Below are 23061 nucleotides of genomic sequence, written 5' to 3'. Positions count from 1 at the left end.
TTGTCCTTGGGGCTAATTTCGAACCCCACACTGGCTGTAGAGATTACTTAAAAATAAAATCTTAGGCTTAGTCATTAAGCATCTGCCTTCGGCTCAGGATATGGTCCCAGGGTCCTGGGATCGAGCCCCGTATCAGTCTCCCTGCTGGGCAGGAAGTCTGCTTTTCCCTCTCCAACTCCCCCTGCTTGTGTTCCCTCTCTCACTGTGTCTCTCTCTGTCAAAATAAACAAATAAATTAAAAAATATATATATATTTTTAAAAAACATCTTGGGGTGCCTGGGTGGCTCGGTGGGTTAAGCCCTCTGCCTTCAGCTTGGGTCATGATCCCAGGGTCCTGGGATCGAGCCCCACACTGGGCTCTCTGCTCAGTGGGGAGCCTGCTTGCCTTCCTCTCTCTCTGCCAGCCTCTCTGCCTACTTATGATCTCTGTCTGTCAAATAAATAAATAAATTCTTAAAAAAAAAATCTTGGGCACCTGGGTGGCTCAGTCAGTTGAACAGTTGCCTTCAGCTTGGGTCATGACCCTAGGTCCTGGGAGGAAGAACCAAATAGGGCTCCCTGTACAGGGGAGAGTCTGCTTCTCCATCTCCCTCTGCCCTCCCAACTCATGCTCACTTACTCTCTCTCTCTCCCTCTCTCTCTATCTCTCTCTCAAATAAATAAATAAATAAATAATGTTTAAAAAAAATCTTGAAAAAAATAGATGAAAAAAGTAGATGAAGGGGAGGTGTGAGATGTGTTAGGAATGGTATGAAAGAGGTTGTGGTGGATAGATCAGGATGGGACCATCGTGGGCCTTAAATGCCAGCCTGGCGAGGAGAAGGTGGTTTGGGTTTGATCTTGTAGTCCTTCAAGATTTCTTAATAGAGAAGACACGTTAGGAAAACATGTCAGTGTGGAGGGTAAGATTAGAGGGGAGACTAGAGGGTGGCAAATCAGAAGGCCATTCAACTGTCTACATCTGACTTGAGAATGGCTTGACTTAAGGAGGTGACAATCCATCCATATATACAACATCTAAGGCTTAGTCTTTAAAAACAGGAGACATACTTACCTCTCCAGTAAGACTCCCATGTGGTCTTGTGCAAAAGAAAGGAGAAAGACTGGTTGGACTTTAGTGTGACCTCCTGGTTTCTCCAGTCCTCCCATGACATGTTTGCACTTGCCTTTAGTACTGACTCTACAGCCCCACCATCATGGTATCTGGGGGGGCTCCAGGCTCTTTCCCTTGTGTGTGGGTCTGTTTCTTTGACTAAGCCCATTTTCACAGCACCCCTTTGAGCTGCAGGCTTTAGTAAAATATACTCCAGATGGTGTTGGAAGTAGTTAAGGCTTGTCACTCTGCCCCAGTCTACTTTGTCTTTCTGAAGGGCCAGCAGTCCTAACCCTTGCCCACCCCTGGTTGGTCTAAGACTTAGACTCAGCCTAATGGGGACAAGGTCAGTTGTTTGTTTTGCCTTGGAACTACAAACAACTCTCCCACTATTGTGAACTACTGGGCGAAGGGGGACTGGGAGAGGGAAGGCCATTAGATACTTTCAGCTACATCCGCAGAAGTATCCCACAACAGAGAAGCTATACCACTAGAAACTGTCAGGAATGCGGTCTTCATGCAGATGGAAGTTCATATGCACCTTCGAAACAAAGGAGAAAGGGAACTCCACGTTCTAGTTTCCTCTCACCCAGGTCCCTCTGTACCCTGCCTTTCTAGAAGGTATTTGAGCACCCCTCCCCCTCATAAAGACTCTCTTGCACTTTTCTCTTTTGTCCTGCTCTCCGTCCATTTCTTTTTCTCCTGACTAGAAAGTCAAAGTGTGAGCTGAGCATTAGAGTTCCCTGGTCTCAAACCCCTGAAGAGGGAACCCAACGTCAAAGGCCCCTGCCTTGGGTGCCTGATGGCTCAGTTTGTTAAGTGTCTGCCTTTGGCTCAGATCAGGATCCCACGGTCCTGAGATCAAGTCCTGTATCAAGCTCCCTGCTCAGTGGACAGCCTGCTTCTCCCTCTCCCTCTGCTGCTCCCCCTACTTGTGCTTTTTCTCTCTCTCAAAGAAATAAAATCTTAAAAAAACAAACATGGGGCGCCTGGGTGGCTCAGTGGGTTAAGCCGCTGCCTTCAGCTCAGGTCATGATCCCGGAGTTCAGGGATCGAGTCCCACATCGGGCTCTCTGCTCAGCGGGGAGCCTGCTTCCTCCTCTCTCTCTCTGCCTGTCTCTCTGCCTACATGTAATCTCTCTCTGTCAAATAAATAAATAAAATCTTAAAAAAAAACCAAAAACCAAAAAACAAAAAACGACTCCTGCCTTGGTGGGTTCACAACACTCTTCTTCTTCTCTTCTTTTTTTCTTTTTTTAAGATTTTATTTATTTATTTGACCGAGATCACAAATAGGCAGAGACACAGGCAGAGAGAGAGAGGAAGAAGCAGGCTTCCCACTGAGCAGAGAGACCATGCGTGTGGGGCTTGATCCCAGGACCCTGAGATCATGACCTGAGCTGAAGGCAGAGGCTTAACCCATTGAGCCACCCAGGCACCCCTCTTCTTTCTTTTTTAAGATTTTATTTATCTAAATTTATTTATTTATTTAGAGAGCATGAGCCGGGGGAGGAGGCAGAGGGAGAGGGAGAGAGAATCCAATGGGACTCCATGCAAAGCTCAGAGCCTGATGTGGGGTTTGATCTCATCACCCTGAGATCATGACCTGAACCGAAATCAAGAGCTGGACATTCAACTGACTGAGTTACCCAGGTGTCCCTCTCTCAACAGCTGGGAGCTGTTGCAGAGGCTGTGACAGAGCCTCACCTGTCTTTGCATGTCCAGTCCTCCCCACAGGAGAAACAAGAGGGACCCAGCAGTGCTCCTTCCACTCATGCCTCCTTTCCTCTGAAGTCAACCCACTGCCCGCCCCACTTCAGGTGCTGGGAGGATGATAGATGGGAGACTCCTCGGGTGACGCTCAGGTGTGTCACCAGTGGCGTCTTCCCAGCAGTGCACACTTCCCTGGCCTCCTCCTGTCTCTCCTCAGCCATCCTCTGAGCAAGAGGAAACCGCTGCTCAGGACAGTCCCAGAGCCTGACTTGGGGGTAGGGAGAAGTGAAGCCATAGATCACCTGCCCCTCTGTGCCCTTCTGGCTACAGTCCAGCGTCTCCACAGCGTCCCTCCCCTCCCCAATTCCAGCCCACAAATCCCTGCCTTGCTCCTTCCAGCCATCACTCAGCCCCAGGGATGGCTCTGCAGGATGTGTGCAAGTGGCAGGCCCCGGACACCTGGGGACTGTCGCCTCACCTGCCTCAGGCCAGCGGCTGGGCCGTGCCCCCAGGTTGTGACCCTCAAACCTTCCTGCGGACGCATGGCCCCAGGCTGGCCCACGGCACCACCACCTTGGCCTTCCGCTTCCGGCACGGAGTCATCGCCGCTGCAGACACCCGGGCGTCCTGCGGCAGCTACGTGCAGTGCCCGGCCTCGCGCAAGATCCTCCCGGTGCACCGTCACCTGCTGGGCACCACATCCGGCACGTCTGCCGACTGTGCCACGTGGTACCGCGTGTTGCGGCGGGAACTGCGGCTGCGCGCCCTGAGGGAGGGGCGGCTGCCCAGCGTGGCAGGGTCAGCCAGGCTCCTGTCGGCCCTGATGTCCTGCTACCGGGGGCTGGATCTATGCGTGGCCACCGCGCTGTGTGGCTGGGACCGCTCGGGCCCTGCCCTCTTCTATGTGGACAGTGACGGCACCCGCCTGCAGGGGAACATCTTCTCGGTGGGCTCTGGATCGCCCTATGCCTATGGCGTGCTGGACCGCGGCTACCGCTACGACATGAGCCCCCAGGAAGCCTATGCCCTGGCTCGCCGCGCCGTGACCCACGCCACCCACCGCGATGCCTACTCAGGGGGCTCTGTAGACCTTTTCCATGTGCGGGAAAGCGGATGGGAGTATGTGTCGCGCAGTGATGCCTGTGTGCTGTACTGGGAACTGCAGAAGCTTCCGGAGCCAGAGAAGGAGGAGGAGGAGGAGGAGGCCAGCCAGGACCAGGCTGAGCCTGCCACCCTGCACAGAGACTCCAGGATGGCCGCAGAGACTGAGATGCTGTGAGAAGCAGCAGGACTTGAGGCGACCTTGGCCAAGGGAGTGGGTGGAAGGATAGGCATGGGGGTGGGGGTCGGGAGAGGAGACTCACAGCATCTGGCTCCAGCCCACAGGGGTCCCCAGCTCCATTTGTTCTAGATCTCCTTCCCTTTCTGCCTCTCAGCGCTGTGGGTGGCTCTGTCCAACATGTTCCTCTGGATGCCCAGTGGATTGGTCCAGCCTCCTTTCCACCCCCAAGTTCTCCACGAATAATCTCTGTGTGCCTGCTGCACGCCAGACGCAGGGCTAGGTGCCAGACCCTCTTTCTCACCACCTTCTTTGCTGCCTTTCCCCACCTGATCCCTGCTCTCTTTGCCTCCCATTTCTGTATCTCAGCTTCAAAGGATTTGTCACTTTGTCACCTTGGTGAGGGGGTAACTGGGGGTAGAGTAAGGTGGGGCGAGTGGCCCAGAGCACCCAGGTTGGGGGGGGCAGGGCAGCACAGACGGTATGGGGGGGCTTCTCCCCCTGCCCTGGAGGGACTCTAAGGACAACAATCACTATTCATTCTGAATGCCCTTCTCATGATAACTCTTGAGGTAAAAATTATCCTCACTTGGCGGAAGAGGAAACAGCTTCAAAGGGTTATATGACTTGCTGGGGTTACACAGTAAGTGGCAGAGATGAGGGTGGGACCCCGCCTTCCGGACCTTCGCTCCAGAGTTCTGCTCCTTCAACACAGTTCTGTCCTTCCAGGTCCTCTTTCTTGCCTCGTCTTTCTGCCCTAGGCCCTTCAGGCATCTGGGAGTGAGGTGGGGGGGGGGAAGGAGCTGGGCCAAACCCCTGCCCGGTGGGCAGAGGAGCCTGAGGTCCTGGAGGGTGGCCACCCCCCCACCCCGCCCCAGGACGTGGAGCCATGGTCATCGCCTACCTGGAGCTCTGGTCTTCAGACCCTGTCACTGCTGAGGCCAGACTTCTTTCCCTCTTTCCCCTTCCTCCTTTCTTCCCTTTGCCTTCTTTCCAGCCTTTCCTTCCTGTCACTTCCTCTGGGGAAGGAAGAAAAGAGGGAGGTGGCTGTGCAGGTGGGAACTGTTGGGCTAGCACATCCTCTCCTGCCCTTCCTGCCCCTCCTCCAGCTCCCCGATAAGCCCTGACTTGGCAAGGCTGGCTGCCAGTTCCAGGGGGACCACCTTACCCGCCCTGCTTCTCCCCAGGCAAACTTGAAGGGGGGTGGGCGGGAAGCACAGTCAACCAAGAGACAGGACTAATGGAGGGAATGTTGGTGAACCTTTCTCTCATCCCGCTCCTGCAGAGCTTCCAGGCCCGAGATTCAAAGCCCCCTTTCCTCTCTCCTGGAAACCTCCTCTCAGCCTGCCGCCCAGCTCTGAGCCCTAAGCCCCAACACTGGACTTCCTGCTTAGAATTCCTCCAGGCTGGAGCTGACCTGACTAAGAGACCCCCAGGTTCTGGCCTTTGGGGCATGATTAGGGAGGAGGGAGGAAAGGCCAGGGAGTCTTAGGAAGGAAAGCCGTGGAGGCAGTGGAGGCCGAGGGAGGAAATTGTGGTGGGGGAGGAGGAGCAGCAGAAAAGTGCTTCCTACGGAAGAGCTAGCATTTGAGAGTCAGGGTCCAGGAATCTCATCGATGGCTTCAACAGCAATCCTTCACCCCCCTGTCTCTGGGAGAAGGTGCAGAGCTCTGGGAATGATAGGCAGAGCTCAGGGACCCCCCCAGGGCCAGCCTAGTCCTGGAGGAGAACAGGAGGAAAGCTTTTGCCCAGGGTTCAAGGACGTGATGGACTCAGGCATAAGAGGGTGCATCTCCAAGTGCAGAGACGTACGTGGATCTGTGTCCTGGTGTAAGTGAGGGGCCCAGTAGAGATGTGTGCACGAGTGTGCTAGAGGATGTGTGGCAGTTCCTGAGTACAGAGACAGGGAAGAGACTGGAAGAGAAAGAGTTAACACCTGGATAAGGAGTGTAGCCCCTCTTGGGAGAGAAAGCCAGGCCTTGTCACTTATTTTGGAAAAATGGTCCAACGCGGAGAGGAAGTGGGGGCAGAGCTCATCGTATTAGTTCCCCACATCTGCATTGTCACACCCCTATCCTGATGCCCCAGGAAGGAGAAACAGTGGGTATGTGTGTGTGTGGTGGGGAGCTTGCAGCCCAGGGGTGTTGCCTGATCATGGTCTTAGGCTCAGAAACTGCCTGCAGCTCACTCCCTGGGATGCTCTGCAGCCTTTCCCTCCCCACAAACAGGTGAAGGAGGACTGAACACACATACAGGGAAAATAGGAAGGGAGACCCTCCTTCTCCTGTCACCTAGCCCCTTCTCTCCCTTCTCCTTTCTTTCCACAGTCCTGCCCCTCTTCATTCCCTTTGATAGGTTCTGTCTTTCAGGGTGATGAGGTATTTGAGACCAGAGATAAGACCAGGGGTCTTGCTGACAGGCCTGTTTCCCTATGTCCTGTGTTTCCCTCCAAGTTTACCAAGTCAGAGTTGGGGCCTGACCTCAGGATGCAGGTAGGGAGGGCTGGGAGAGTAGAGAAAGGCCGCATCCCACCTAGGAATGGCCCATGGGTCAATCCTTCATTGCTCTTCACTTATTCCTGAAGGCTGGTTGCAGATGTTGCGGTGAGAGCAAAGGGGCAGAGAGCTTGCCCATCCTGCCCCCAAACAGAAAACCCTGTCCCTGACACCACACTTCGGGGGTTGGCTCCTAATCATCTCCTTTGGGAGACAGCCAGCCTGCTCTTGCTCAGGCCTTTGGCCAGTTGGGGCTCCAGTTCCAGTTCCCTTCACAGAGTAAAGGACAAGTCCAGCCCGGGGGCAAGGGTCCTGTTCTCCTGGCACCTGGTTACCCTAATCAAGCAGGTATGGAGATGTGAGAGAAGGCATCTTCCCACTGGAGCAATTCCCCCCATGGCCAGCACCCCACACTTGGAGGGGAGGGCCAGGAGGCTCTGTCTGGACCCATCATCACTGCGCACCTCCAGGAGCCCTGCCTGGAATTAGGGCCTCCCTTCTCTGCTTAGGGAGCGCACACTGAGAAACGATGGCCTCTGCTCAGCTCGCATCCCAGTTGACTTTGATTCGACTCCTGGGCCCCCTGATAGCTCACTCCTGGTCCCTCTCCCTCTCCCTATGTGTTCCATGGAGAGTAAGACCAGGACTGGAGAGAATTAAAGGTGGGGTCACTGGGCCCAGAATCAGAGTGACTATGCCATCTCAGCCCGGCCCACCCTCTCCCACCTGGCACAGACAGGCTTTCCTAGTCTAAAAGCCAGCTTCCTCTCTTAGTCTTTTATCTTTCCCCCTCTCTTCTCAGGAGCTCTCACTCCAACCTCTCCTTGCCACCCTCCCCTCTGGCCAATCCCCTTAATTCCCTTGGACATTTTGAGACCAGCAAGGAAAAGGAGAGTCACAGTGGGGGGTACTTACTCCCTCCTCAGACTAGAGGGACTTGAGTGGACTGCCCTCCCAAAAAATAAAGCAGTGAACTGCCCCACAAAGAAGAAAGGAACCAGCAGGGTTGGGTCAGGTCTCTCTTTCCACCCTTTGGCATAGAGAAGCTCTGCACAGAAACCCACATGCAGAACTGGAAACAGGGCTCCAGCTTTAGAAAATAAAGTGTTTGTTTATTATGAAATTAGAGATGGAGGCCCCTCCCCTTCCTCCCTTTTTCCCCTTCCCCAGCTGCCTCCCTCTTTCCTTTTCTTCCCCTCCCCTCCGCCTGGGGCCTGGGAAGCACACAAGACAATGCCCAGAGCTGGGATGCCCAGGGCAGGCCAACAGCTGCCAGAGCTCCAGGGAGGCGGCCGTGTGGGGGGCTGGAGCTCTTGCCCTGGGAGGTGGGCTGGCACCCTCTCTCTGCTGGAGGCCAGTGGAGCCAGGATGAGGCCATGAGTGATGGATGGAACCATGCGGGCAGGTCTGTAAAGACAGGAGAGCCAGGGGTTCTAGGCAGTGAGTGGAGGAGGGCTTCAGACCATCCCTCTGCTCCCTCCTCCCCCTTAATTAGGGGCACTGACCTGGGGCCAAACATCCCCCTGCAGGAGGGTGGGCAGCAGTGGCTGGAAGTTTCTCTTGTTTTTTGGGATGGACAACAGAAATAACTGAAAAGCCAGTCACAGGGACCAGAAAGAATGCAGGCAGATGTGGGCAGGAGACAGACACAGAACATGTGTGTGGGCAAGGGAGACAGAGAGAGGGTGTGGGAGAGATTTAGAATCGGGCAGACAAAAACAGAGTCACGGAGAGAGTGGAATCACAGTGAAGGAACAGATTGAGAGTCGAACCACACAATCCAGACCCAGACAGGAGAGTGTTACAGAAAGAGACAGAGATCCCTGGAGGGAGACAAACTAACGACTTGGGAGAAGGGAGGTAAGAAGGAGGTTGCCCTGGGGAAGCTGGGAAGAGGGACACAGGGAGGAGAGGAGGCCTGGGGGGCTCGCCCCCAGGCTGCTGCCGCCTGCCTGGAGCCCAGGGGGTGGGGGCTCACTCAGAGGGCCTGTGAGGGGTGCCCCACCGCAGCGGGCAGGGCTGGGGCCCGCTCTCAGGGGGTCGGGGGCTCCTTGGCCCCGTACAGCTCAGCCAGGGTGCGGAAGAGCGGCCCCCAGTCGTCCAGCGGCTCGGCGGGGCCGAGGGCGCCCCCAGCCTCGCTGCCGGAGCCCAGGGAGCTGAGCGAGCCGCAGGAGGAGCCACGGCCCTCGTAGCCGTACACCTGCACGGAGTCGTAGGGCGGCACACTGGGGTCGTCGTCCGCCTCGCGGAGCCGCAGCGCCAGGAGCTGCGCCACGTCGGCGGGCCCGGGGGGCCGGGGCTGGCGGGGTGCCCGGGCCCGGGGCAGGACGTCGCGGCGCGCTGGTGGCCCGGGGTTCGGCGGGACTGCCCCGTCGGGGTTCTGCAGGGCGCTGATGTCGAAGGCCTCCGTGTCCTCTTCGCCGCCACCCTCGTCGTCATAGGTGATGATGTTCTCGCGGACGTCCTCCTCCTCCAGCACCATCAGTGCTTCCTGCTTCTGCCGCCGCAGGGCCACGAAGAGCACCACCAGGGCTGGGAGAGAGGCGCACACAGGCCCGCTGAGTCTGCGGGGTCCCCGGGAGCACGGTGGCCTGCTTCCTTTCTGGACCATGCACAGGTTGGGAGACAGAGGAGACAGTGTGGCCCGGGGTGGTAAGACCTGGGTTTGACACCTGGCAAGCCTCCTCTGAAGCCGGACTTCACCCTGCCCTGGACGGGTGACTATGGGAAGTTGCTTCACTTCTCTGAACCTCTTTGACCCTTAGAGGGCTTGTGTAGATAACAGGGAAAATGAATTCCCCCCCTTCGAGCTGTTGAAAGGATGAATCTGAACTAGCACAAGTGATGTGCCGGGCACCACATGCCGCCCAGTCAGGCTTCAGTAAATGTTTTTTAAGGCTTCTGGCTAGCATTGTGGGTTGGTAATGTCAGGGACGTGAGGCCAGAGCTCTTCTCTTGGACACACAAGGGAGTGGGAAAATCTGGGCATGGGGCTTCCTTCAATACCAAGGGGGGTACTTCCCCAGATCCAGGGACCTGGCCCCTCTATTGACCCCCTGCAGGTTCAGACCCCACGTTGATGTTCCGAGGTGGCCCGACTCACCAAGCAGGGTGCCCACACAGGTGATGATGGCAAGCAGGGCCCCAGTGCTGAGCCCGGCTGGTGAGAGCTGAGCCTCGGGCCGGCAGGAAGCCACCGAGCCATCGGGCCGGCAGCGGCACACGCTGACAGTCACTGTGGCGGTGCTGCTCAAGGCTGGCTGCCCCCAGTCCCACAGTTCTATGGGAACCAGATAGGGTGCCTGGCGGGGCGGAGCAGGGCGAGAGGGCAGCAGCAGGCTGGCGGAGCCATCTGTGGGAGAGGGAAGGTGTGGGGCCCCTTCCTGAGACATGGTCCCAGTAGGGTGGGCGCGGCCCAGGGAGACAGCTGCCCATGGGGAGGGTTGGCAAAGAGCAAATGTGTGCACATCCACATCTACCTCCTATCAGGTGGAGGGCCCAGATGTGGGGGCGGCAGTGAGGCAGACCAGGCTAGGGGGTGGTAGGGGAGAGCACGGAGGCCACTCACCTCGGTTGTCACGGACAGTGAAGTTGGCATCAGGGCCCAGAGGACCTTGAAGGGAGACACGGCTACTGTTGCCCACCTCATCTCTGTCCAGGGCCCGGATGACCTGAATCAACTGGGAAAAAGAAGATAGGCCTTGTATGGAGTGGGCACTGGGAGGTCTTAAGGTCCCAAGCCCTCTGCCGCAGCGGCTCACCTGGCCGGGGACTGCTGAATCACACACAAAGGTGTCATAGGGCTCAGCCAGCTGGGGGGCGTTGTCGTTCTCATCCAAGATCTGGATGGCTACTTGCACACGGGAGGCCTGTGCGGAGCTGTCTGAAGCCAGAACATGACACACACAGTAGTTTACACACAACATACACGGTGTGTGGGCACGGATGCCCCGTGTAGCGCCCAGCATACACACGCATCACGTGGACACACACGGGGCAAATGATGTGAGACGAAGGGAACAACACCAAGAGTATATGACAACATTCAGGTGGGAGCCAAGATAAGTGCAGTGAAGAAGGTACATACCATGGGGGGGCGGAGCACCCGGGACAGGCATACGTGTGCCATAAATGAAAGGCGGACAGAAGGTGCATACAGGATGCATGCAGGCCACAGTCATGAAACAAATGCATTCATACCACATATTCGATGTACACTCAGCATTTACAACAAATACAACATACACGGAGTGGGTGTTGGATACACACCGTGCATTCAGTGTCACGCCCCACCCAGGGGCGTGAAAATGCACCTCCTATGCATTTTCATACATAGCACCCACGAGACAGACAGATAGACACACACACACACAAACACACATGCCCCATCAGCAGTAGGAAGGCTACGGTATAGCCATGAGTAGCACTTAGTCTTGGCCTTGGGGAGCCAGGCCAGCCTGGGCCACAGCCAGACACAGGCCCCCTTCTTCATGCAACCCTTCATCAGATTGTTCCCTGTCATCACCGACTTGCTCCTCACTGCCAATGCCATCCAAGGAAGAATGGAAGATGGGTATCCCTGCCCAGGCTGGTGCTCACTTCTCCTGGCTGAGCCTCCCAGACTCTTTAGTCCTCTCCCAGGTCGGGAGAGAGCTGGCTGGCCCCAGGGAGAGGGCCAAGGTCCCAGCCTGTGCAAGGGAGGCTTGCGTGGGCTCTCTGGCTAAGGGTTCAGGGCTCCATCCCTTCTCTGCAATAAGGGTCCTAGGCCTGCTAGTTGATCTTAGGGTTTGCTGGAGAGCAGGATTTGGTGGGAGGGTGAGAAGACAGAGAGGGAAACACACACACACACACACACACACACACACACATGGCTAGCAATGTATACACAGGCAACTCTAAACACTGCATACACACAGGGACATTTACATGGACAGACATGCATGCAACGCCACATAACACACAGCGACGGGGCCATAAACATGACCTTCTACACATAAGAGGTAACATGGTGGCAGGGATAAGTGCTCTGACTCCACAGCCTCATAGGGTCTTGGGCTCTGCCCCTTCACAGCAGCATGACCTTGGGCAGCTACTTAACTTATCTTTGTCCGAGTCTCCTTATTTTCGAGTGGGGAAGTAATTGTACCTCCCTCCTAAAGCTGTGACAGTGATTACATTAAGCGATCCACATTTGGTACTAATGTGTACACAGTGGAACAGTACTTGGTATACAATAAGTCATAAATTCTTTGTCCACGAACACTCACATACACAAAATGATATCTACAAACAGCCACCTGTACCAATCCTTATATACCTCTAATCACACAGTCGCACAAATATTCTATCTGCTCAACTACACACACAAATACGTGTGGGTATATATGAACTGTTACACACATGGAATTATACACACACATAGGTCTGCACTCACATGTGCACATACATAGAGCTCTTCGCTGCCCTGTACAAACATCTCATGCGCACAATGACAGTTCCCAGAGACAGGACACAGAAGGCAAATGCAGGAGGCCCTGGGGTGTGAGCAGGAGTGATAAGGGGAGGTTCTCACAGGGAAGGGAGTTAACCCTGCCTCCACAGGCCATGGCAGCCCATAGACAGCCAAAGCATGCTGCTGTCAACTGCTGGCTGACAGGGGCAGGAGCTGGCCCTCTCCCCTGCCTTGAGGGCTCTCTGCAGGGCATCCCGGGGAGGGGCTGCTGGAAGAACCCCTCCAGTCAGCCTCCGGAGGAGGGGCCCAGCCCCACCCTGGCTTCAGCCTGAAGTAGATAGCGGGGATGGCAGGGTCTGCCAGGGTGCAGATTGGGGTTTCCCAGGATTCAGGAGTAATTTGAGGTTTCCCAGTTGGGGAAAGTCAGGTATGGGAGTGAATTTAAAGTCAGGGCAATACACAGACAGATCATTGTGCCCAGGCCAGCCCAGCCTCAGAGACCAGGAAGCCTGCCTGGTGGTGGTGATCCAGGCTGGGAAGGCAGCCCTGTACACTGGTGAGGCCTGGTGGCAGTGACTACCTCCCCCTTCCCCACTCAGGGATAGCTTCTCTGCCAGGCGCCTGCTGCCTTCCCGGTCTCCTGGAGGTCCGGGACTCCTCACCGAGCTCCGTGGCCAAGACCGTGAGGTTGTGCCAGACGCGAGCCTCACGGTCCAGAGGCACCACCGTGCGGATGGTGCCGTCTTCAGGCTCGATGGAGAAGCAGCGCTCTGGATCCGAGTGGGGGAGGATGGAGTATCTGAGGAAGATGGAGTGGAGCTGGAGGCTGATCTGATCTGTGGGCAGCACTGGAGTTTGCAGCTAGGCCTCCCTCCCTTCTGTTTGTCTTGCTGGGCCTCTTGGCTCTTCCGGGCAGAGGGCCTGAGCTCACCGGGCTGAGCATGCCCAGGGTACCCAGAGCCATGATTCACATTAGGGTCCCCTTAAAAGACAAATGGCTTGGAGAAGTTATGGACATTAAACACCGGTCCTAAGACTCAGGGGGACTGGGTTTCCTGGTGGGGGAGAGACTGAAAGAGGTGGAAGGGGATAAACAGCCTGTCTTTCTGACTTTTGGGCTCTATTCTAGAGATCCAGAGACACCAGGCTTTCTTTGCCTCAGACCAGCTGTGTGACCTTGCGTGAATCATTTAACCTCTGTTTACTCAACCAAGATGGGAGTGCCGTGGCTGGGATGCTGAAAGGTGGGAAGAGCGGCTCTTCTCAAGGCAGACAAATCTGGAGTGGAGTCCCAGCTCTGCTGCTTCCTGACTGTGTGACCTTGGGCAAGGAACTTAAGCTGTCCGGGCCTGGCCTCTAAAACGACTGGGGACGACCGTGCTCACTTCACAGGCCCGTTGTGAGAACTGAATGTTCCCAAGTGGGTAAAGTGTGCAGCGCCAAGGGAGTGACCGGTTGTGGTAGCCAGCCATTCAGCAAGAGCACACATCAGATGAGCTTGCATCTGCTTGCACCGCCACTGGGAGGCGCCACTGCTATCCTCCCAGAGGGATGGGTGGAGCTGGGGGCGCCTGGAGCTAGCCGGGTCCTCCAGGCCTTCCCAGGCCCTCAGCTCTGCAGGAAGGGAGACCTCTGCCAGGAGGTGCCCAACCTCCGAGGGAATAGCCTGCCACTGGGCTCCTCCCCTGAGGCTCAGCCCTTCCCTTGCCCCGCCCCAGCTCACCTGATCGGGCTGGCTGGGGAATCCAGGTCGGCTGCTGAGACCTGGCCCACCAGCGTCCCGGGAGCTTTGTTCTCAGACACTGCCAGGTGATAGGCAGCCTGGGAGAAGGCAGGAGGCTCTGGGGCGTCCTGCACAGCCACGCGCACGGAGGCCACGTCCTTGAAGGGCCCTCGCCTCAGGTAGGCTGGGTCAATGAGGGTGTTGGTGGCCTCCACGCGGAAGGAATAAGAGCGCCGGGTCTCGAAGTCCAGGGGCTATGGGGAGAGGAGGTGGAGTGACTGAGGTACGTGGAGACCAGGGCAGGCCCCAGCTCGTGGAAGTTGAAAGGACCCCTCCCCAGCATCCAGTGCTTTGCCCTCCTGAGAGGAGATGTAGGCACCGAGGGGCAATAGCCATGGTGAGGCAGATTACTTAGACTGGGACGCTAGGTCTGCCCCCACCTCCATCATAGATGGGCTACACGAATAGTCCTGAGTCAGGCTTTCCCACTTGCTCGCCCCAGTCCCTCATCTGAAAGAGGATGAGATAACCGTGATCTCTAAGCTTCAATGCAGTGGTCCCAAGTCTGTTCCAGACCAGTTAGAAGGGAGCCTCATGGGGCAAGAGGCAGGCAGTATGAGCAAGTGTTAGCAGACAGGAGGCTAACCTTGCGGACAGTGAGGAGCCCGTCTCGACCCTGGGAGTCCGTGCTGATGCTGAAGGCTTCAGACCCCTCTCCATCCAGGATGCTGTAGGCCATGAGGGCATTGTCCCCCAGATCTGGGTCCTGGGCCCGCAACCGGCCCACCAGCGTGCCTGGCCCAGCCGTCTCCACCACAGAGAACTGGTATAGGCCTTGAGTGGGGACGGAGGGGAGACATCTTAGGTCCCCAGCCCTCCTCCTTCTCCCAGTACTTTCTTGTCTTGGGGTCTGCCTGGGGGAGGGTGGGGAGGGAAAGCTTCTCTGGAGGCTGTAGGGGGTGGGGGCAGGCAAAGGACAGCTCTGGGAACGGCTGGCCCCTTACTCTGAGGGAACTTGGGGGGGTTGTCGTTGACATCGCTAAGGGTGACCGTCACCGTTGTGCTGCCCGACAGCCCCCCCATGTGGCCGCCCATGTCCTTGGCCTGAATCACCACCAAGAACTCCTCCTGCGTCTCCCGGTCCATGTTGGGGATGGCTGTCCTTATCACTCCTACGGAGAGACGACGGGTCAGGGGGTGCCTGTTCGCATGGCTGCCCTACGAGGCTCTGAGCTCTAGCCTCACCAGTCTGGGGGTCCACAGAGAAGAAAGGCAGTCCATCCAGCACGGTGTACACAAGCTTGGCGCTGTTCCCGTAGCTGGGGTCATCGGCATCATGAGCAGTCACCTGGATCACTGATGTTCCTGTGGGGGATCCCGGCACCCCACTCAGCAGGGGCAGGGCCAGGTGGGAAAGAACAGCAAATGAGGGGGACCTAGACACGAGAGCAACGCGGAAAGGAGAGGTGAGGGTGCTCCAGGAGACGGGATCTGGGATGGTCAGAGTTGGGGTACTCACCGACATTGGACATCTCAGGCACCGTGGCGTGGTAGGGCCCAAGGGGAAAGATAGGTGGGTTGTCATTAATGTCTTGCACCTTGATGATAAACTCTGACGGGGGCTCCAGAGGCCGGTTGGAGGCTCGGTCCACAGCTTGGGCCAGCAACACGTACTGTGCCTTCTCCTCCCGGTCCAGGCTCTTGGTGACATGGATATTGCCTGTGGCCTCATCAATCACAAATACAGTGCCTGCCCCCTCCCCGGTCAGCAGGTACTTGGTGCGGCCCTCGCCCCTGTCCACATCCGAGTGCAGCTGTAGGGGTCAGGGAAAAACGGCAGCAGGTTCCAAGCATGGGGACAGAAAGGTTAAAGAGTCTAGGTCTATGACTGGGTGGAGTGTTGGGAGTCCTGAGGGACCAAGGTCATTGAAGAAGTGATGAAGTTGCAGGATTGGGCCTAAGGGCCTCGAGAGTCAGGGCAGACCTGGGGAGGGCTGGTCCTTACCTTACCAATAAGGACAGGCTCTGGACCCGCATATTCCTCAATGACAAAGAACTGGTTCCACACCCAGCTCCTTCGGTTCCGCAGCAGCACTGGTCCTGGGGCCCCCCGGGACCCTGCCCAGGCCCGGGCTGGGGCTGCCAGGCGCCCCATGCAGCCCCAGCCACCTAGCCAGGCCAGCAGGAGCCTCACCAGGCCCCACATGTTTGGGCTCCAGCTAGGGCTCTGGTCACTGTCCCCGGGTACTGAGGCATGAGCCAGCTGGGCCAGAAGGGCAGACGCGTTGGGGCTACCCCATGGATCCACACCTGTAGGGCAGGTAGCTGTTCAGGGTCAGGGAAATCCTTAACTTTCCCCGTCCCCCAACCAAAGTTAGAGGCTGAAGATCAGACCTCCAAGGAACCAGACACCCCACTGCCCAGAACCCAGACTGAGACAGAGCAGACAGTCTGATCCTTCCCTCCACCCAGGCTCTGCCTGTATTCACCTCCAGCCCTACAAGCTGATAAATCTCTGACCAGTCAACTCTTGAGTAGAGAAGTGAGGGGAGAAAACAGGAGGGGAGGTGCAGGGTAGGTTTGGAACCCCAGATCTGGCCCCTGTTATTCCAGGTTGGCCATGCATCCCGGGGGGCTGGAGGCGTTGGGGACTACCAGCGAAAGGGCTTAAAATCCAGGGGCTGGGACTCACGGAGGTGTGGTCTCAGGGTGTCTGGGGTCAGGCTGAGCTAGGAGAAGGCGTGCAGCCTTAGACAGGGTTGAGACACTGTGAAAGTCCCTCCTCCACTGGGAACCCCACCTCTCCCGAACATGCCCCCAGCCCACACTGCCAGCTGAAGTCCTTGAAGGGGGACTGGGCTCCTGAGGAGTGGGGGGGGGGCCCAAATCCAAAAGAAGAGGGTGTAGAGCTGGGGGCAGGGCCAGGAGGCTGAGAGAGGAGAGCAGAGACTACAGACTCAGTGTTAGTGATGGTGAGACCCAGACTCAGGCACTGTCCGGCACAGACCAAGACAGAATGGCAGCAAGAGACACAAGGAGAGAGATCAAAGGAGGCAGCCTGAGTGTCTGACAGGCAGAGAGGAGTCATAGGTAATAGGTTTGGGAATGGTGAGGGTGGGTGGCAGAGGGGTTTTCTGCAAGTGATGGGCAGGTGGGGGGCAACCCTCAGCAGCAGGGGGTCAGAGCAGGCCTCTGGAACTTCAATCTGAGACAGGCGGCAGCCAGGAGGGGGTTCAGGAATGGAGCCAGAGAGAGGACCCTTCCCACTGCTGTCTCCTCCCTCTCCTCCTGGGGGGACCCCTCAGGTAGCTGTGGCTGCTGCCCCTCCTCCCCCAGACACACACCTGCCAGTCCTTTCCTTCCCAGGGGAAGAGGGAAGCCGGGGACCCAGCGGGAGGCGGGACAAGGAGAGGAAAGGGCTGGAGGAGTGGGAAACTGGATAGAGGCAAGGAAAGAGGAGGCGAGAGGGGAAGGGACAGGGGAAGGAAAGGAGAGCGGGAAAAGGCAAAGAGAAAGACAGGAAAGGAAAGGTAGGAGAAGGAAACGGCAAAGAGGAAGAGGGTGTGAAGAAAAGACAGGGCAAGAATGAGAGGGAAGGAAGGGGCAGAGGAGGCAAACAGGCAGAGAGAATGAGGGTGAAGAGAAACCGAGGAAGAGGAAAATGGGGAAAGGAGGGAGAGAGGTGCGAGGGAAAAAGGGAAAACGGTAGAGCGCGGGAGAAGGGAACGGGCAGTGGGTTCCCAGCCGCGGAGCGCACAGCTCTTAAGACACCCGCAGGCTGCGGGCCCCCTGCTGCCCCTCCGCGGGTTCCCAACCCCGGGCTCCGGGACAGGCGCCCTTACCTGACAGTGCCGAGGGGCCCAGGCCGGCGGGGAGCGTCCCCGCCAGCCCCCTTCGCCGGGTCCCAGGGGCGCAGCCCCGAGCCGATCCGAGCGGGCGCCGCGGCTCCGCTGCAGGTCTGAGCGGCCCCGGCGAGAACAAGGGAGCGAGACGGAGGGGGCGGGGGAAGGAGGCTCCGCCTGCGGAGGAGCGAGGCGGCTCCGCGGCGCGCGGGAGAGAGCCCAGCCTCCGACCCTCCCCGGCCAGCCCGGGCCCGCGCGGCGGGGGCGGGGGCGGCGCTCCCTGGCCGCCGGGCGCATACAGATGCGGCGCCCCTCCCGGGCCGTGCCCGCAGCGCCCGGCGGGGCACTCGGGCGGGAGGACGTCCAGGCCCCGGCGCCAGGCAGTCTCCGAAGGGCTGGCGGGGAGGGTGCAGCGGGGAGCGCCGAGCGTCCCCGCACGTCCCCGCCGCGGGTCGAAAGGCGAGCGCGCGGCGAGGCGGGGAATCAGGCGCCGGCCGCAGAGAGGCCGGGCTCCCGCTCCCGGGGCAGCGTCTGGGGCTGCTGTGGACCCCGGCCGCAAGGAGGCGGCATTTGGGGAGCCGGTGCGCGGCACCACAGCCGGCTGACTGGGGAGCGCTTAAGGCCGGCAGAAGGGTCCAGGGAGTCCGCAGACTGGGCCCAGGGAGCAGGTCAGGGACCGAGGTACGGCAGCAGTGGGAAGGGGCGGCGGTGGGGAGTGGAACCTTTTTGGGAAGCTCATTTACAGGCTCCCACTGAGCGAGTGGCTGCTGCCCCCTGGCGGCCGCTGTGGGAGGCGCCTTGTAGGTGGCGAGCAGGTGACTAAACGCCTCTAACCTGGGACTGGGAACCTGGTCTGGGACACTCCTCTTACCAGGGGCCTTCCCCTCTGGCCTCCTGGGGGTGGGACTGGTGGGAAGACGCTCTGTGGTGATGCGGATAGACCAAGACAGAGATGGAGGGTGGGAATTTCCGGCTCCAGGAAGCAACAGCCTGCCTAAACGAGGGTATGGAGCGAAAGCAATGGTGCCTCGGCTCGCCATCCTTTTCAGTTCAGTTTGGCTATCCCCCAGGCCCTGCCCAAGGAAAGCCAGTCACACACACTAGTTAAAACTAAGTCAGATTTTTATTATTTTTCCATAGACCACATCATTTAATAATAAAAAAAATAAAAATAAAAATTGAACAAAAGGAAAAGGTGGATATAAAGTGGAACCGGTGGGCAGGAGGCAAGGGCTGCAGGACAGAAGAGACTGGGAACTGCAGGGGCCCTGGGACTCAGGAGGAGATGCTGATTCAGCTCATAGGTGACCCAGTCTCCTGGCCCCGGCTGTTCCCAAGAGGGGGTTGTGAGTACCCAAAGGAGGTGGTGAGCAGGATGGAGGAAAAATGAGAGGTCTGGGGCTCCTAACTGTTCCCCACCTCGGGGGCCAACCACCTCCATCCCTAACCTAGCTCTTCCCTCTCAGACTCAACAATGGGAAATGAGAGGGAGGAGAGGGCTAACTCTCAAGAGATAGGTTATGGGGGTGCGGCTTTGTGGGGGAAAGACAGCCACTGCTCCATTTGGTATGTGGGGACAGGTGGCAGCCATACGCGAGCACTGGGTAAATGGTGTGAAAGACCCCTGGTTCTAGGGTGGTGGAGATTGTACCTATCCCTCTGTGGCCTCGAACCCCCCAGGGCAGGGTGGCTGATGCCTGCAGCTCTCCCTCGTGTGTTCCTGGCTAGCGGCGCCCACCCCGGTCCCGCACAGGTGTGCTCCGACTCCGGCTCCTGCTGTGGCGCTTGGTATCTCTGCGGTCCCTCTCCCTGCCTCGCTCCCGGTCCCTCTCCCTCTCCCTCTCCCGATCACCCCTGTCACGCTCCCTTTCCCTCTCTCGATCCCTGTCCCTCTCTCGGCTGTGCTCTCGACGCTTCTCCCGCTCCAGCTGTCGGTTCCGTTCCCGTTCTGCTTCCTTCTCCCGCTCCTTTTGCTCTTCCTCTTCTTGCTCCTTTCGCCGTTTCTCCCGTTCCTTGGCCCGTTCAGCCCGCTCTGCCTCCTTCTGAACAATCTGCAGCAGGCAGCAAAGGCAGAGAAGAGGGATCTCAGCCCCACTCATGCCAGTCCTGCTTTGTCCCTGGACCCTGGACCCTGACCTAGCTCAGGATCATTGCCAGCTTTGCCGTTAAGCAGAAACGGGGTTGTCAGCAATCACATCTTTGTCTCTGGGCCTAATCCCTCCAAGTGTTCGCCTTTTACACCCACGATAGGCAGCGGGCACCATCCATGCCCCATGCCCCACCTCTGATATTTCCCTAGCTACTCAGATGTGAACAAACTACTTTTCCCTTCAGTGGAGTACACCAGCCTCAAATTCCCAAAAAGGTTCATTACAAAGAAACTTAAATTTAAAAAGCAAAAAATCCTAGGGCTGCCTGGCTCAGTTGGAAGAGCATGCAATTCTTGTTCTTGAGCCCCACGTTTGCCGTACAGATTACTTACTAAGTAAATAAAAATTGAAAAAAAAGGGCAAAAAATCCTAGAAACAGAAAAGCAAAGAAATGGTTTCTCAGCTAGCTGAAACCAATTTCCAAGGATGGTCGGCACAGTCAGCTTCCTAGATGCACAAACCCAGTTCCTGTCTTCATTCACACTCTCAGGTTTGGCTTCTCTGTGGCGTAGTCATCTGGTTCTTCAAACTGCCTTACCTTGATGCATCGTTTCTTCCCTTATTATCCTATGCCGATACCTGGGCCCTAAGCATGCCAGTAGTTAAGTGCATCTCCCTGCACCGCTGCAAGGCCTGGCTGCTACTCGGAGTGGAGCATGAAGTGGGCACTCACCTGGCTGTCAGTCAGCGGGAGCCAGTAGATGCAGGGAGCTGCCTTGGTCTTACGGAAAAGGTCATCCAACAGCTTGGCAGGTGGTTCCTCCTGAGCTTTCTCTGAGGTGGAAGAAAGGGAGTCAGACCTTATGCCCTATGACCCTGTGTCCCATCCCATTTGGGTTCCTTTCCCACCTACTAGCAGGTATGTGTGTCCCCACAGCTAAGTACCTTTCTTCTCACTCTTCTTTTCTTTAGACTTCGCACGTTCCTTGCGGCGGCGGTCACGGGACCGTGATCGGGAACGGGGCCCTTCTCGAACTTTGTCCCGATCCCATTCACGCTCTGATCGAGTTCGCTCCCGCCGCTCCATTTCCCGTTCCCGCTCTGCCCACTGTTCCCGCACCGCCCGCTCCTGCTCCCGCTGCTCTGCCCGGGGGTGCTGTGGTGGCTGGGCTGGGGGTGGGGGCGGGGGGTGCAGGGGCCGTGGTACCCCCTGCTCCTCTGTCTTAGTTTCAGAGGGACGGTCCACCAAGAGGCCCCGGTGATAATCCAGCTGTGGGTAGAGGAGGGACAAGGACAGTCAGGATGGAGAGGATAACACTCCCACTGAAGGAGCCCAGGTATCAGGGCAGACAGATTTTGGAGGCCCTCGGTCCAACGAAAGGAACCAAGGGGTAGGGAGAAGAGGGAGAAGGAATCTCAGTGACTGCAGGTTTGGCCAGGATCTCAGCTGGATTCTAGCAGATAATGGCCTTCCCTGCCCCTCTCCTCCTTCCTTTCCCTAGGTTTCTTACCTCATCTTGCTCGGCGTAGTCTGCACAAAGGAATTTGGGATTGGACTGGGGCCATTTGACCCCATGTAGAGCTGTGCGAGTGGCAACTGCTTCCTCTACTGTTGAATACTGGTGGAGGAAGGGAGAAGGCAGAGGGTCACAACAGGCCTCAATCCCTCCCACTTGCCACAACACCCTTGAACCTGCCCACATTGGTTACAAAAGGATATATGCGCCACAACCTAGAAAATCAGCTTCCTCTCCTCACCGTTACAAAGCAGTGAGATTTGATCTTGTCAATCCAGAAGGCCTCTTCCACTAGAGTTCCCGTCCGGCCCAACAATTCCTTTAGTTGGCCTAAAGTGAAGGGACGCACCTGCCAAGGAAAATGGAGTTTCCAGGTCTTGAAGAAGGCAAGAACACTCCTGTAACTAGTCTTCAGCCTCCCCAAGTATCTGGCACAGGAGTACAACTTCAGAGTGTGGGTGCAGAGGGGGGAGTGTGAGAGGAGCGAAGAGCAGTAACACTAAGGGAGACACTATGTGCCAAGCCCTCTGTAAATCCTCCAGACAGCCCTATAGGCTCATACTTTGTCCCCATTTTTCAGAGGAGGAGACTGGCTGTGAAAGATTAAGTCACTCAATAAGTGAGTAACTGGCAGATCTAGAAGTGGAAGTAACAGGAATGCAAAGCTCAAACTTTTAACCACCGAACAAGGCTGTGCTGTGGGAAATGACTTCGACTCACCAAATTGGAGATGTGGACGATGTTACTGATCTTGCCCCGGGGTGGGGAGGGCACCTGAGCAGTTCGGACTGGGTCATCAATTGTAATGGAAACTCCAGACTTTTGTTGGCTAATGGAACGTCGAGTTAAAGTATCTCCTAAAGTCACTATCAAAAAGAGCAAAGGAACAGATTTCAGCAGGGAGCAACACTAGCTCTCTTACCTCCGCTATGCCTTTCTCTTACTCCCTACCAAGCAGTCACTCTTCCACCCAACTGTGCTGAGTGCCTACAATGTGCCAGGTACTGTCTAGGCAGGGCGCCTGGCTGGCTCAGTCAGTTAAGTGTCTGCCTTCAGCTCAGGTCATGGACCCAGGGTCCTGGCATCGAGTCTGTTTCGAGGCTCCCTGCTTGGCAGGAAGCCTGCTTCTCCCTCTCCCTGCCACTCTGCCAACTTGTGCTCTCCTATCTCCTATCTCTGTCAAATAAATAAAATCTTAAAAAAAAAAAAAAAAAAAAGGTACGATCTAGGCAAAGCTCCTCATTATGGAGATTCAAAGATTCAAACATAGCTCTCAAGCAGCTTACTAACTAGGAGAGGAAGGTAAAACAGAGATGCAAAACACCAAAATAAAAAGGAGGAAACATTAAAGGCTTTAAGAGAGGTCCAAATAAAGTGCACGGGGGATTCAGAGAGCTGCAGGCCTCACCCACCTTTCTTTACTTCATGCTCCACAGGTGGGGGCAAGGCCACCTCTACTGAAACCTGGGGAGGTATAGGGGGTTCTGCTTCAGGCTCCTTCTCTTCTTCCTCTTCTTCCCTTTGCCCATTCTCCTGGCCCTCTGCAGGAACTACCTGTAAGGTATTAGATAATGGAGGAACATCAAACTGGCCCATTCTTCTCCGCCTCTGGTTTCCTGAGAGGGTGGGACAGTCAACCTAGCATGTTCCTTCCACTAGGGGAAAGATTTCATTCTCCTCCACTGGATCGGGGGATTATGAATGCCTCAGCTCTGCCATGAGGAAAACGAAGGCAGGAGTGGGCAAATTTTTTCTGTATAGGTCAAGATGAGAAATATTTTTAGGCCTTGTGAGTCATACACTCTTTTGCAACTCTTCAAGGAGAACGTTACAGCACTTAAGCAGCCAGAGATAAG

General features: G+C 56.8%; 3 protein-coding genes across 6 annotated transcripts in view; 1 reads left to right on the top strand and 2 right to left on the bottom strand.

The window, feature by feature from the left end:
* Nucleotides 1–3225: 3225 nt before the first annotated feature.
* On the top strand, nucleotides 3226–4086 carry PSMB11 (proteasome subunit beta 11). The gene has a single exon (XM_044232349.1). It carries the CDS (start codon nucleotides 3226–3228, stop codon nucleotides 4084–4086), a length of 861 nt encoding a protein of 286 aa, XP_044088284.1.
* Nucleotides 4087–7666: 3580 nt separating this feature from the next.
* CDH24 (cadherin 24) lies at nucleotides 7667–17823 on the bottom strand. Of its 2 annotated transcripts, none has more exons than XM_044230597.1 (13): nucleotides 17599–17823; nucleotides 15762–16066; nucleotides 15276–15456; nucleotides 15002–15121; nucleotides 14761–14928; nucleotides 14403–14590; nucleotides 13757–14010; nucleotides 12696–12832; nucleotides 10343–10464; nucleotides 10150–10261; nucleotides 9685–9933; nucleotides 8087–9113; nucleotides 7667–7988 (listed from the first exon to the last, which is right to left on the bottom strand). In XM_044230597.1, exons 2-12 carry the CDS (start codon nucleotides 15960–15962, stop codon nucleotides 8614–8616), a joined length of 2232 nt encoding a protein of 743 aa, XP_044086532.1. In that variant the 5' UTR covers nucleotides 15963–16066; nucleotides 17599–17823; the 3' UTR covers nucleotides 7667–7988; nucleotides 8087–8613. The 2 variants fall into 2 exon arrangements, with proteins under 2 accessions (XP_044086532.1, XP_044086531.1); XM_044230596.1 differs by having other exon boundaries at nucleotides 15276–15570; nucleotides 17599–17822.
* A 903-nt stretch (nucleotides 17824–18726) lies between these two features.
* ACIN1 (apoptotic chromatin condensation inducer 1) overlaps nucleotides 18727–23061 on the bottom strand; it is a 34537-nt gene continuing 30202 nt past the window's right edge. For all 3 annotated transcript variants that reach the window (XM_044230336.1, XM_044230337.1, XM_044230338.1), the window contains 7 exons: nucleotides 22618–22759; nucleotides 21926–22071; nucleotides 21447–21554; nucleotides 21200–21307; nucleotides 20634–20958; nucleotides 20422–20522; nucleotides 18727–19649 (listed from right to left, as the gene is read on the bottom strand). In XM_044230336.1, coding sequence (XP_044086271.1) covers nucleotides 19323–19649; nucleotides 20422–20522; nucleotides 20634–20958; nucleotides 21200–21307; nucleotides 21447–21554; nucleotides 21926–22071; nucleotides 22618–22759 — 1257 coding nt within the window. In that variant the 3' untranslated portion in view covers nucleotides 18727–19322. The remainder of the gene's footprint in view (nucleotides 19650–20421; nucleotides 20523–20633; nucleotides 20959–21199; nucleotides 21308–21446; nucleotides 21555–21925; nucleotides 22072–22617; nucleotides 22760–23061) is intronic.

This window comes from Neovison vison, chromosome 13 (assembly GCF_020171115.1).
Source record: "Neovison vison isolate M4711 chromosome 13, ASM_NN_V1, whole genome shotgun sequence".
Lineage (NCBI taxonomy): Eukaryota > Metazoa > Chordata > Mammalia > Carnivora > Mustelidae > Neogale > Neogale vison.
The sequence above is the reverse complement of the archived record's forward strand: the minus strand, read 5'-3'. Positions and strand labels throughout refer to the sequence as shown.

What these genes read in the sequence shown, in the direction of transcription:
- PSMB11 (XM_044232349.1), top strand. Translation starts at nt 3,226, where the DNA reads ATGGCTCTGCAGGATGTGTGCAAGTGGCAGGCCCCGGACACCTGGGGA.
- CDH24 (XM_044230596.1), bottom strand. Translation starts at nt 15,962, where the DNA reads ATGTGGGGCCTGGTGAGGCTCCTGCTGGCCTGGCTAGGTGGCTGGGGC. An exon ending in GCCTGAGATGTCCAATGTCG is followed by an intron (nt 15,122 to 15,275) that starts GTGAGTACCCCA and finishes GATCCCCCACAG; the next exon opens with GAACATCAGTGATCCAGGTG. An exon ending in TCCCCAGCCAGCCCGATCAG is followed by an intron (nt 12,833 to 13,756) that starts GTGAGCTGGGGC and finishes CATCTTCCTCAG; the next exon opens with ATACTCCATCCTCCCCCACT.